The sequence below is a fragment of the Salvia hispanica genome, chromosome 4 (genome assembly GCF_023119035.1).
Source record: "Salvia hispanica cultivar TCC Black 2014 chromosome 4, UniMelb_Shisp_WGS_1.0, whole genome shotgun sequence".
Classification (NCBI taxonomy): Eukaryota; Viridiplantae; Streptophyta; class Magnoliopsida; order Lamiales; family Lamiaceae; genus Salvia; species Salvia hispanica.
In genome coordinates this window covers 29,453,957-29,467,464 of record NC_062968.1, presented here as the reverse complement: position 1 = coordinate 29,467,464, position 13,508 = coordinate 29,453,957, and the positions used below count along the sequence as shown (strand labels likewise).

General features: G+C 39.7%; 1 protein-coding gene and 1 long non-coding RNA gene across 13 annotated transcripts; one reads left to right on the top strand and one right to left on the bottom strand.

The window, feature by feature from the left end:
* Positions 1-5,661: 5,661 nt before the first annotated feature.
* Positions 5,662-7,496, top strand: LOC125219809. 2 transcript variants are annotated; one of them, XR_007176213.1, is made up of 4 exons: positions 5,662-5,707; positions 5,979-6,099; positions 6,204-6,554; positions 6,674-7,496. It is a non-coding gene; the product is annotated as an uncharacterized LOC125219809 (long non-coding RNA). The 2 variants fall into 2 exon arrangements; XR_007176212.1 differs by lacking the exon at positions 5,662-5,707 and having other exon boundaries at positions 5,717-6,099.
* Positions 7,497-9,920: 2,424 nt separating this feature from the next.
* Positions 9,921-12,700, bottom strand: LOC125222437. Of its 11 annotated transcripts, none has more exons than XR_007176562.1 (5): positions 12,424-12,700; positions 11,375-12,302; positions 10,978-11,287; positions 10,579-10,681; positions 9,921-10,484 (listed from the first exon to the last, which is right to left on the bottom strand). XR_007176562.1 is itself a non-coding variant. In XM_048125056.1 (5 exons), exons 2-4 carry the CDS (start codon positions 11,903-11,905, stop codon positions 11,015-11,017), a joined length of 741 nt encoding a protein of 246 aa, XP_047981013.1. In that variant the 5' UTR covers positions 11,906-12,302; positions 12,424-12,698; the 3' UTR covers positions 9,921-10,484; positions 10,579-11,014. The 11 variants fall into 11 exon arrangements, 10 of the variants coding, with proteins under 10 accessions (XP_047981013.1, XP_047981008.1, XP_047981006.1 ...); XM_048125056.1 differs by having other exon boundaries at positions 10,579-11,287; positions 11,375-11,531; positions 11,595-12,302; positions 12,424-12,698; XM_048125051.1 differs by having other exon boundaries at positions 10,579-11,287; positions 11,375-11,973; positions 12,259-12,302; positions 12,424-12,696.
* Positions 12,701-13,508: the final 808 nt, after the last annotated feature.

Sequence of the window (13,508 nt, the reverse complement as noted above, 5' to 3'; positions counted from 1 at the left end):
TCACCATGGTCAGCCATCCTCACTAGTGTCCTTACTGGTTGGAGTGGAAGCTCCTGTGAGGCCGGTGCTCTCGCTCCTCTTTTTCGTCGCTACTCGTGCCTAGGTCGGACAGTGCTGTCGACATGGCTCAGAACGAGTGGTAACGAGTATTGTTCCTCCGGGAAGTATCCTTGGTCTCCACTGGCCAGGAGCCGAGCCACTTCTCATAAACTGAAAACAAAAAGAAAAGAAAAATTATAATCAGTATGTACACCAAAAAGATCACACACAATAACAAATGAACGCCATCCATCCCCGGCAACGGCGCCATTTTGAAGTGTCAGCCCTAGGTTCTCTCGTCCTCGATGGTTTCGCATGTGGAATTGGAGTGTATCCAACCGATCAGGAAGAGATTCTCGACACAGCTGAGTCGTTGATACGACGACCGAGACCTGACTTCAAACAAATTTCCTCAACCCACTTCTACCGGTTAGTATAGTGGAGGTAAGGGGTCGAATCCCACGAGGATGGACATGTTTAGATAACCGTGGTGACTTCCCTGGGTGTTTGGTTAGCTACCACGCTTGGGTTGAGATTTTACCTAGACAGGAAATAAGGTAGTACTCTACCGACTAGTAGGCGGGAAAATAACAGGCACATGTGGGAGTGTTCGTGAAAATAGGGGACAAGGTGTATCAGAGACATATGGAAAGTAGACAGCTACTAAAAGAGGAAAGTTAGACAACAAGGTGTATCTGATGGTCTGGGAGCTTTCTGACAAGTCTGGATAGTACCTCTGAAAAGTAGGGAACAAAAGTAAAAGTAACTTAAAAGTAAAAGTGGACCAAATAAAGTTGATTTCGACGTTTTCTTCTTCACCAAGTATTGACAAAAATCATATGAACACAGACACCATAACTAAACTTCAGATTCATGAATTCAAACTCAAGATCCATCGATTAAAATGCTTAAACTTAATTTAAACGGTAAACTGAAACTGAAACTTTTACTTCTACTGACTGACATGCAAGGTGGTAATCACGGCGCAGAAAAGAAACTCATGCACGAAAACTTGACTAACTTAGCTACAACTTCAAATCAACAGCTCTCGACAAGAAATAAAACTTAGAAATTGAAAGCAATGACTAAATCTAACTTTCCTAGGCAGAATGAAGCAAACTCGAACCAAAGTGACATGCGAAATAGAAACTTCATAACGTAAAGCTGGAAATTAACAAGGTACTTCAAAAGAGCAACAACAATGAGTGTTTGCGAAATAACTAACGATGAAAACAAGTAAACTTTAACTAAGAAAGCGATTAAGATTGTTTTTGCCACTCCGGGCGATGATACTACTATACTACTGCGATAACTGGCTGGAAAGGCGAACTGATGACTTCTCCGGCAGACTCTTTGACGTCAAGTGACCATGGTTGTGGCAAGGAACGAGAGGTAGGATAATGCTGAAGGATTGATTTTCTAGAGAGAATTCTACTAAGTATGACTGTCGAGCTTGGCTTTTCCGCGCCCTCCGTTTCTTTCTCTCCAAATGGCTTCTTTTATAGGGAGGCTTGCCCTTGCTTTTAGGGTAGACTTCTCCCGCATTTTGACCTTTTTACCCTTGTAAAATAATCATCCCAACTATCCTCCTTCTCCATCTCGAGCCTTTTCTCTGGCATGCATTCTGGTCAGTATCGCACCCTTCTAGTGCCCTTTTCACTTGCGTCACACGAATCGTCACCTACTGACTTGGATTCAATCCTGCACACTTAAGCAACTGTTTTGCAGATAATACATGTATTTGACAACATACTGACCAGTAACCAAGGCTTAGAATACGACTTATCAATTATTAGTCTATAATGTTCCATTATTAGCCGTTGTGCATTATTAGAATGAAAATGTGCATTATTAGTCTATAATGTTGCATTATTAGCCGTTGTGCATTATTAGAATGAAAATGTGCATTATTAAATGACACGTGGCATTAATCTAACCGTTAGATGACAAAATCGTGGGGCTAGGATTTAGAAGGAAAAAGGACAAAAGATATGAAAAGGATTTGAATACATCCCTATATATATATATATAACATATTACACCAGTCACATACCCATATAATATTCCACCATATATATCAGACAACACATAATCATATCATCTAAGCATCATATAATCTGATATTCACTCTTTCCATTCATATGCGTATGCCTCTTTATTCCATTTATTATTCTGTGACAAATCAAGCCTGATATCTGCCCGGGATTCCCCTATGACCCGAAGGTCCCTCTGTAATTGGACACATAGGTCCCTCTGTATATGGACTCATAGGTCCCTCTATATTTCAGATCCAGGGCAAGACCGTCACAGATCCTCTTTAATCATATGATTCATGTACTTTCAATACCATATATGAACATCTCAATTCTATCAACTGCATATCCATATTAAATTCTGTCAAATAATTTCAATACGATATATAAACATATTCCTTACACAAATTACGTATTCATGTCATATTCCACCACCATATAAACCAAATATTCATTGCACTTTATCACATTAAAAATCAACCACACAACACTTGTAAAATTAAAAGTGTGAGCTCTCACTAGATTACAATTGATATCTAGTTGGATTCTTGATTATGTCTCTGGTTTTATAGCTCACAGTCTAAAAGGTAAAAATATGGGTGAAAATTCTCTCCTAAATCTCAACCTTATCGTATTTATCTCTAAAAGTTCCTCTCGGCTTTTCACCATTTGACTCTCCCTCTCCTAATTTACAGCTCTGATTCCTAATCTAATCTATTTTCTCTTTTCTTTTATTTTCTTTTATTTTGCTGCTCTTCCTCCCCTCTTCCCTCTGAAACCACCTTATATCCAACATATATCCCATTTTAATAGTTGCGATGTACTTTTAATAATTTAAATGAAATATGTACATTGTGTACACGTAGTAATTTTGTAGTGTGCACGAATAGATATATTACAAAACATACAAGCAAATTGGGTGACTAACCTATTCCATGCAATTACACGTGAGTAGACTGATCTACATTGAGCATATAACATTTTTTTGTTATATTAAATTAATTCTATGCTACTACATATTTGCATGCCCAAAATAATATATCCATGCACACTATCTCGATTATTACACATGCACATATGACTACTATAATATTTAAGATAGCACATGTACATATAATATATACTAGTAGTATTTATTTGTAAATACTTTGAAGTGTAAATCTCGAATAATTAACTATATCGACTATTCTAAGATTATCAGATACTCTGTATTACTTTTATAATACTCATATACTATAAGTTTCAGATTAGGGTAGGGATGTTACAGAGGAAGCCGCCGCGCCTCCTCAAAGGGGACCCCGGACTTACATCCATCGTAACCGGGAGGATGCCGCCGCAAGGTTAGAACGTGATTACCTCATTCCGAACCCGGTATGGGGAGATATCTACTTCCGTCGCCGTTTCTGAATGTCACGCGCGCTATTTTTGCATATCGCGAGTACATTGGCGGCATGGGAAAAGTACTTCAGAGAAGGGTACGACGCTGTTGGTCGTCCTAGCCATACGACGCTCCAGAAATGTACTGCAGCGATCCGTCAGCTTGCTACTGGACAAATGACGGATTCGTTCGACGAATACCTGCACGTCGGAGAATCCACTGGGAGGCTTTGTTTGTTGAACTTCTGCAAAGGCGTCCGGGCAGCCTTCACCGACGAATTTATGAAGAAGCCAACCACCGTAGATTTTCAGTCTCTGCTCCAACTTCACGAACAAGTGCACGGATTCCCCGGGATGCTCGGGAGTGTCGATTGCATGCATTAGCAATGGAAGAATTGCCCTGTGGCGTTGAGGGGGTCATACACGAGCGGCCACAAAGGCACCCACCCCACCGTTATACTCGAGGCCGTCGCCGACTACCGGCTATGGATTTGGCAATGCGTATTTCGGGGTCCCCGGCTCGAACAACTACGTCAACGTGCTCAACAATTCCGACCTCTTCGATGAAATTCTGAATGGTAAAGCGCCGGCCATCAACTTCATCGCTAACAATCACCAGTATAAAATAGGGTACTATCTTGCCGACGGCATCTATCCGAAGTGGCCAACCTTCATGAAGACGTTCAACAGACATGCGAATGGAAAAACAGTCTCTTTTTGCGCAGAAGCAAGAGGCTGCTCCGAAGGATGTGGAGAGAGCGTTCGGGGTTCTCCAAGCTCGATTCAACATTATCAAAGCCCCGGCTCGACAGGTGGTTTATGGAGAATATGGTCGACATCATGTATACGTGCATAATCTTGCACAACATGATTGTCGCCGACGAAGGACCTGAGGCGGGAAATTGGTTCGACCCTGAAATCCCGGGAAGCTCAACCGCAAGTAGTCCGCCTCGAACGGGAGTGCATCCGTCTTTGCAAGAGCGATTGTCTATTCGGGCAAGGACACGTGATTCTACCGCCCACGCCCAACTCCAGGAGGATCTAATGGAGCACATTTGGGCAAAATTTGGCAACCGTTAGATGATCGTCACTAGAGAACTCCTTCTTCTGCTTCTTTGCCTCCATTTTTTTTTATTTGAGTTTAAGTGTGCAATTTGTAATTTCTAGTTTTTTAAATTATGTCTTTTTTATTTTTTTAGGTATTTAAATTGTAATTTTATTTTATTTAATGAAATGTGTTTTTATTAATTGAATTTGTTGAAAATAAAAATAAAAAATGAAATTGAATGAATAGTTAAGGGATGAGATGGTTAAGAGATGGAGGGATGCAGGTGTTGTCTCTTAGATAAGAGATGAGTTGAAAAGTACAGTGGGGCCCATAAATAGTGAAGAGATGAGACGGTTAAGAGACAGATAAGAGACAGGGATGCGGATGGCCTAATGAGTACTACTATTAACTAAGTTAGGATTGTTGTAATCTAGTTTGGCTATTATAATTTGTCTCGGTAGTACACGTGACAAATGATTTAAATTTGTGAAATTAAATATACAAAATCGAGCTTTTCCAAGTAAAATGTTATGGTATATTCATTTTTTCTAATACTCCCATCGTTCCAATTTAAGAGTCACATTTTGTCATTTAAGTCTGTCCCAGTTTAAGAGTCACATTTAGAATCTACCATATTTGGACATAAAATTTAACCTCATTGTTGATGAAAGTTACACTCAAATGCCATTACTTTCATAAAAATAAAACAAAATAAAATCCTAAACAGACAAAAAGTCAAAAGGATCTTACTTTTCACTACCTCACTTCAATTATTACACATTTCAACAACTACTATCTCACTTCATTAATTACACATTCAACCAATTTTTTAAAACACTGTAACTAAATTTTATTCTTAGGGCGCGTTCAGGTTGCTTCATAAGAAATGCAAAGAAATAATTCTTGTGGTAAATCAGGCATGTAGGGCCCACATATTTGAAGACTATTTCTTTTGTTCAGGTTTTTAGAAACGAAACGAGAATTGCATTTATGTCCCAATTTTGATTTATTTTATAAAATCTATTAGTGGATGTGTAGACTAAAATACCCTCATCCAAAATGAAAAGATCACTCTCGGCGCGCAAGTGAAATTTGGGCGCCTAATTTGATTTTTTCACAAAAGCTCCGCCTACAAAAGGGTGTCGGCGCTGATAATAGATTTCAACATTCTCCACACAAAGCGGCGACTTGGAGCTACGAATTCTTCAAGGTATGCACTACACCACTCGATAATTATGTGAAATTTCGTTAGAAGTCGGGTATGTGTTTCATGCGTGCGGCGTTTTTTTTTGTGCAATCAATTTGGGTCTTTATCAATTTTTGGAGATTTTTGGTATCGAAGTTGTTCGATAGAGATCCAGCTATGCATATGCGGGCGGTAGGATGTACTGACTCTGGAATCTATATCAAATGTGTGAATATTTCTTTGAATGGAATCATATAGTAGCTGTTGTAACCCTGATTATGATTTGGTCTTGTAGTTGCATTCATCTTATGAATTGAATTTTGTGTGGTTTATTCGACGTTATGCTCACGGTTTGAAGGCAATGTCAAACTCCCAACGAGTTGGGATGCATCATGGTATTGGTAGTAGCATCGAAGGTGTGTACTTAACTGCCGTTGTGTATATAAAGTATGCACTTGTGACCAACAAACCTTTATTGCTTGTATGAAGCTTGTTTTGTTGTTCGATTCTATCTATCCAGGGAACTATGTATCGCCACCGCGGAAGTATCGTAAGGGGATAGGTCTCGAAGGATGTGGGTTGTACGCGAGGAGGAGATCCTAGCAGCTACGTTACTAGACCTAGTGGCCCATGGTTGGAAATCCGATAATGGTTTTCATGCAGGTTATCAACAGAAGATCGAGGATGCTATACAAGCGGAGTTCCCAAAGACAAATATCAAGGGTACTCCTCATGTGACATCGAAGATTTCAGCGTGGAAGGGACACTGCAACAGCCTCAATCGAATCTTAAGTCGGAGTGGAGTGGGTTCAATAACGATGGCGAATACAAGATAGACTGCAGCGACGAACAATGGGCACAAATTGTTCAGGTTTCATAAATGAAATCCTTCTTACAAATAATGCATTTATTTTGAAGACTACAGTGTGTTGTAACTGTGACCTTAGTAATTTGACCTTAGTAATCCACTGAAAACTTTTTTTGGTACAGGCTGATAAACATGCAAAGTTTATGCGGACGAAGTCTTGGCCACTTTGGGAGACTTGGAAGGCAATATTTGGCAAAGATCGTGCCAGTGGTGGTGGGGCTGAGGACCTGCAAGCGGCTGCTAAGCGGCAGCGAGATAAAGTCGCTGCTGCTGCAAGCCAAACACGCTAGGCTGATGAGCTCCCGTTGTCTGAAGAATTCCCAAATCACGAAACTGATCCGGTGGCAGAGCAAGTGGAACAGAACGACATAAGTTCAGGAAACAATGAGAGGCACACGTCTACCACCAAATCTGGTGGAAGCAAACGCAAGAGCACCTCCTCTAATGATGCACTGTTGGACTTCTTAGCTAATCTACATGCCGACACTAACGCTCGGTTGGAGGTTATTGCTGCAAGAATCAGGTACGAGTTTGATTTGGGAAAGGCTAGGCAAGAGGTTTTTGACAAGCTTGGTACCGTTGACGGCCTAACTCTTGAAGAGAGGTACGACCTCTGCGACATCCTCAGCAAAAATTCGGAGTGGATGGAGGTTTTCATAGGGATGCCACCGAATGCTAGGCCGGGGTATCTGAAAAGGTTTGTCAAACCAAATAACCTGCCCAAGTGAACGCAGTTGCTGGTATCTCTTCATCCCATGGTATTATAATTGGCTAATGATAATTTATCCCAACTTGTCTCTCCTGATGCATAAGTTAAGTAGAAGTAAATGCTTTTTTTGTAAACTTTGCCTATAGTACGCAAAACGTTTTGTAAACCTATTCAAGGTGGGACAGTATATGGGACTTTTGATGATGATAATGTAAATTATATTATGTTTGCTGATTTGGTTGGTGTGTACATTGTTTGAGTACTGAAAGTCGGTTGAGGTTGTGTTGTTTTCCACACCTCATGAGATGAAAATGCGGCTGCAATAGCTGCAACCACAACTCCAAAATGGCCAAAATTATGTTGGGTTTAGCATAATGAAAATGGTCAAAATACACTTTATTTGGCCTTACATCTGATCGTTGTATTAATCTGATATATCCACCAATCCTTACAAAATCACATTGAATCATATAATTGCACTTTATATCCACTGCAGCTCGATGAATCAGCCAAGGAACTTGAGAAATAATCTACATATTTGTTTCAAGCCATGCCTTATCCCATGAATCATTTTCCTAACCGACTTAAAATGGAATTGACTTGCAGCAATAAACAAGCAAAAACACCTAATGGCCTCACCAGAAAATGACTACAGCGATTACATTGAGCAAGGAACCAACACCTAATGGAACCAATTACTCTATCTACAACAAAACTATTTTGCCTGCTTTATTCACACATTTTTAAAAATTCGGACGAGTTTGTAAGAAATGCAAACAACAAGAGGCTTCACCTTTTTGTAATTTTATTCATTCTCCATAGAAGCCTTTTTTCTCTACAACATACTATCTGTTATATATAATTAGATGATTCCAGGCAACATGTAGTACATAAATGCGTAATTGTTGAAGCCGAAGTTACAAAAAATGTTGCCATATATCCATTGGCACCAGTGTCATATAATTTGTTACTGCTAAAAGGAGATAGATCTTATCATACGTAGGCATCTAACAACAGGGAATACAGAAGGGGGAAATACAAAACATCCATATCGTACTAAGCAAGAGCGTCCAAAAACAAAATCGCATAGTCCACAATCCCGTTATTTAAATGAGGAACTAGCAATGCTCTAAACTGTCCACACACTGAATCACTTACCCAAGTTAGTGATGGAACCGGCAGCGGAAGCGGGTGTTTTTGCATGGATTATCATAATTAACAATTATCAATCACACCAATAAATCACATAATAATCGGATCTATTTAGAAGATTATTTAGACAAAATCTATTCGCGTAATACTCACATGTATCATGCTCATAACTTGAATTAATCATGCTTTTAGAATATTGAAACCTAAAACATGTTTTTCTACGGAGCAGAAAAATACCTAATTAATTCTCCAAAGAATTGAAGATGGCTAGCTTCTTCTCCACGTGATGCTTTGAATACTAGACCACAAATCTTCTCTCTGGTTCTCAAACTGTACTCCAATATCAGTGTGGGCTGATCTCACTAGAATACTAGGACTTAAATAAAGAAGACAGAATAAATCCTTTTGAGAAAAGGAGTAGAATTCGAAATCTCCTTCAGCTGGGGAGTTTTGAAATTTTCAAAAATTTTGAGAAATAAAATTGTGTTATTTCTGTCTCCTTTATTCTCCTATTTATATTAAGTTCCTTTTGGGCCCAGACAGGGATCTATGGAAGGTTTTGGATTTGGGCTCATCCAATTTACTTTTTACTAATTAAATTGAACCCACAATTTAATATAAGTTATATACTTACAAGTAAACCAGATATAAAAATGGCGACTAGGGTTGCTGTTTCCATTATGATTATATAATTTCAAGACCCCAACGAAATTCGAATATTATGAGCAGCCACTACAGAAGTAATATTGAACTCTCCCCATCCAAATCCGAAATTACAAGTAATCCGGGTTTCCGTTTATATTTCATTTCCCGCGCTTAAGATAAAAATGTCCATTAATTAATTAATATCTGCTATAGACTTAATTAATTAACTTCTTATTAATTCCAAGAGTGGACTTAGCATGAAACGCTTATTTATTATTCATAGAGTAATCAAACTCCAACTAGCTAGGTTCCGAATAATAAAACCTTGTTTCACGCTCCACTTGAGGACATTATCAAACGAGACTCAGCTCGCGCACGATTCAATATAATAGCAATCCTAGCACCGCTAGATATTGATCACCACTACCCAATATATCAGGATCATTGGGTTACGAAAAATCCGCACCATTTGATAAGTCAAAGTAATGCATAATCAATACCGTACGCTCAATGCTAACCTACATTGATTAAGAAACAAATATTTATCAAAACCTCGCCTTTCAGTAGATAGCATAAGGGCAAGTCTTGCTGTTAGATCCGTTCATCTATACCACACCAATGTCATTTTATTTCAGTAAGGCTTAGAAATATGCGGACTGACATTGCAACCTTTCTCAATGGATAGTCAAATTCCAACTAGGTTGTGAAATTTATCTTTTTCTTTGTTTAGGACTGACCGTGTTACCTTAAAGTGGACGACGCCCACAACCGGTCTACTAAAACAAAGACTTAGACTTTGTTAAGTTAACTTATACATTTAAACATGCATCAACATCCATTAAATGTAAAACATAACAACATTATGACAAAAATCATCTGTTTTATTCATTGGAAAATAAAATAAGAGTTTTACAGTATTCAATCACTCGAAACGTGATTTCTAATATACAAACTCTAACAGTTAGGCCACCAGCCAATTGGTGAATTGGATCCACATGAACTAGCGTGCGGTGAGATGGTCGATGGACCAACATTTCCTTCCATCTGAGCATCTACTGGTTTGGGTGGGGTGGTGGAAGCTCACGCCCTTTTTCGAACCTAGTGCGCAGCTTTCCATCGGGTGCAAGATCTATGAAGTAGATTCCAATATCCGTTGTTGATTCTCTGTCCGTCGGAGGTGTATCTTCGGGGAAAAGCTGGCGCCGTTCGGTCGGTGGAGGGAAGATTGCAGGGGAGTTGACCTTGTCATTCAACTCTCCACTATCACCGCCATGTAACTCCTCGGTTGGTACAACCTCAGTACTATCTAAGATTAGAATCACCTCTTTAGCTCCCTCGACCTTGACGTTGGACATACCGAAAACGCATGCTAGCTTTGTCTGTTCCGGCTCGGCACGATGATAGTATGCCCCGGCAAACCAATCATGCTACCAAAACAGAGTTCGATTAAAACACAAGGATCCACTGTGAAGACAAGTTTAAACAAAAACAACGAAGAGTAAACGTAATAGCAGGCTGCACCTTCAGTATTCTAGCCCATAGGTCGTCCGCGGCTACAATGACCGAGTTCGTCTGGTCCCATGGCGCGCGGAAATGGACCACAACATCTCTGAAGGTGTTGTACCTGCGTTTCAGAAATCCAAGGCGTTTCGTCACATCTTCCTCAGTTTCAGTCCAACGTGTCTCCTTCTTCAACGCGATGATCGTATCCAATATGATGGTGTCGGTTTCGGGCGTCCAGCAATCATATTAAAAGAACGAGGCTTGGGAAGGGATATTCATAGTATGAGTAGTGGCATGAATTATGAGCAAAAGTGAAGAGGTGATTGAGTTTAGTCTTCTCAAGGGACTTATTTAAACCAGTCTGTAATTAATTGTGATTGATAGATATCTAACCCAAACTGAGATAACCTGACGCACCGTAGCAAGTTGCAAAGCTTATCAACCAAGTAATGACTCAAACTGAGATCCACCACCGCCAAAAGTGGAGTGAATTGAGTGGAACTTTGTTGCCAAACTGAGATCCACCACCCTGATTTGCATCTCTCAGTACACGAGAATCACCGGCTGACCCCTCCCATCCCGGTAGTAGATACACGAACTGCATATGTCTGTCACACACAGCCAAAGTGTTCGTAGCGATTTGCCCCTTTCGTGTTCGATACCTAGGCTTATCAGCGCCACTAACAAGGACATTGATGTGTGTTCCATCGAGTGCTCCCAAGCAGCCCTGCATAAAAAAGATGTCAAAATGTTAGGCAGCATGTTGTTAATTTTTTCACAAAGTAGAAGGTTATTGAGGAAGTGAATTTCTTACCTTAAACCACCGCCACCGATGGTCTGTACAATCTTCAGGGACAGGCGTGGGCTTACTGAGAAGAATGGAGTGAAGACTGAGTACAGCACCCAAGACCTTGTTCACATAATAAGAGACAGTCCCACCCGACCTCCAGAATTCAAAACCAACAGCCCTATTTTTTTTATGATGCACAAGCGTCCCAACAAATATGGCAACGTGCTCTTCAATCCCCAAACACTTACCCACGGTCAAACCTCCACGCTCTTTAAGAATTCGACATAACTTTCCAAAAGTGTGACAATCCATTCTAAGTTTCGCAATGCAGTCTGCGTTGGTGAGATTAATCAAGTGTTCCATCCATTTCAATTGTTCTGGTACTTTTCTAATAACACTAAACCGTCGAGCATGGTCAAGGATTTGTCGTTTCTTGCGTTGCGTACGGGCACACCTATATCTACGGATGAGAACAGTGGCCTCTACACGACACATGACCATTAGGTCTTCAAGCATCGTGGACAGTTGGGCATAATTTGATGTATCAAGAGTCATCCTGTTTATGACGATAGACGGTCGTGACAGATTTTGGGAACCTTACACGGCAAGCATATCAGCAACGGCTAGTGAAATTGAACACTCAGCAACGGGATATTTTATAGGGGGGGCAAACAAAAGAAGTGACATTTAACACACAAAAGGGTAACCCAAAACATAACCATGATACAGTAGAGGGTTTATGGGGAACCTATATAGGTTTTGCTTCAAATATCACCAATAAATACAAAAAATTGCATATCATTTCTATCTCCAGTGATTAAAATCTACAGATGTATATCTTGATGTTTTGCCAAAATTAAATTTCAAATTAATAAATGAAATATAATATTCTAGGGAAGCCGTATTACCTCCGGTTGGCACAGTATTTGTAAGATTCCAGAACTACACAAACCTGTGCGACCCAATGAAACCAAGCTTGAATGAGTGGTACGATTTAGCAATACAAAAGCTTAGGAGTTAAAGAAGAATGAATGGAAAGCTATCATATTGGAATGAGATCGACAATCTCGTACAAATACCGACAGTCGACGGAAGAAACCCTGACCAAATGGTAAACACTTCTGCACCTCTTCTGGAACGCCGTCAACGATGATTGAACACACCAGGGATTGTAACCTTCGAACCAACCTTTCGTCGCTTTCTTCGAGTTCCACCCACTCAGCTCTTGAGACCTCCCCTCAGCTCGAAGGGGAGCTTTTCCACGAGAAGCCCTAATTTGATTTGGGAAATGAGAGACGAAAGGGGGATTGAAAATTGAGAGGGGTAAAAGGGAAATTTGCCCCTCAAATCTTACTTTCAGACCCGCATCCAGTTTCAAATACCAGCCCCAAACCAATATTTTATTATGTCCATTTGAGAGGTGAACAGTACGGGCCTTGGTGATTTCTAGGGCTTTGCTAGAAATGAAACAATAAAGTTGAACACCAGAAAAGCATAAGAAATGGGCCGAAATCTGCCTATATCTTACATCCTGAACGCGCCCTTAAACTGGGACAGAGAGAGTATAAGTGAATGAGAAATTGTGAATTAAAATTGATGACTAAATATAGTGGAGTTAAGTCGGGCTTCATGCCTTGTACGACGGGTGCACCATGGGCTTTGATCTTGACACGTCCAATGGACTTTGATCTTGACATTAGATATTAGAATGTTCTTTGAAAATTAGGGGTGTCAATCGGGTCGGCCCGTCGGGTTTCGGGCCAACCCTATTCGGGTTACGGGTTAATCGGGTGCGGGCTAGTCGGGTTGTGATTTCTTTCGGGTTATAAAAGTTCAACCCTAACCCTAAAAGCTCGGATTTCGGGCTAGCCCATCGGGTTAATCGGGTTGCTATCGATAGGATTAACATGCGATCAATCCCATAAATAATGATGAAAATTAGTTAATTCATTAAATGTAAAATATTTAATAATGATAAATTTGAGATATATGCTTAAACTCAATTATAAACATAATCAAATACTAATATTTGAGATATTTCGTAAAATTTTAATGCATATTTTAGAAATTTAAATAAATTTTTAGTGAATTTAAAGTTTTTAGTTTATATATCAATTATTATATTAATAAAAATTCAATATATAATTTATATATTTAA

What these genes read in the sequence shown, in the direction of transcription:
- LOC125222437 (XM_048125047.1), bottom strand. Translation starts at nt 11,905, where the DNA reads ATGACTCTTGATACATCAAATTATGCCCAACTGTCCACGATGCTTGAA. An exon ending in ATCGGTGGCGGTGGTTTAAG is followed by an intron (nt 11,288 to 11,374) that starts GTAAGAAATTCA and finishes TTTTTTATGCAG; the next exon opens with GGCTGCTTGGGAGCACTCGA.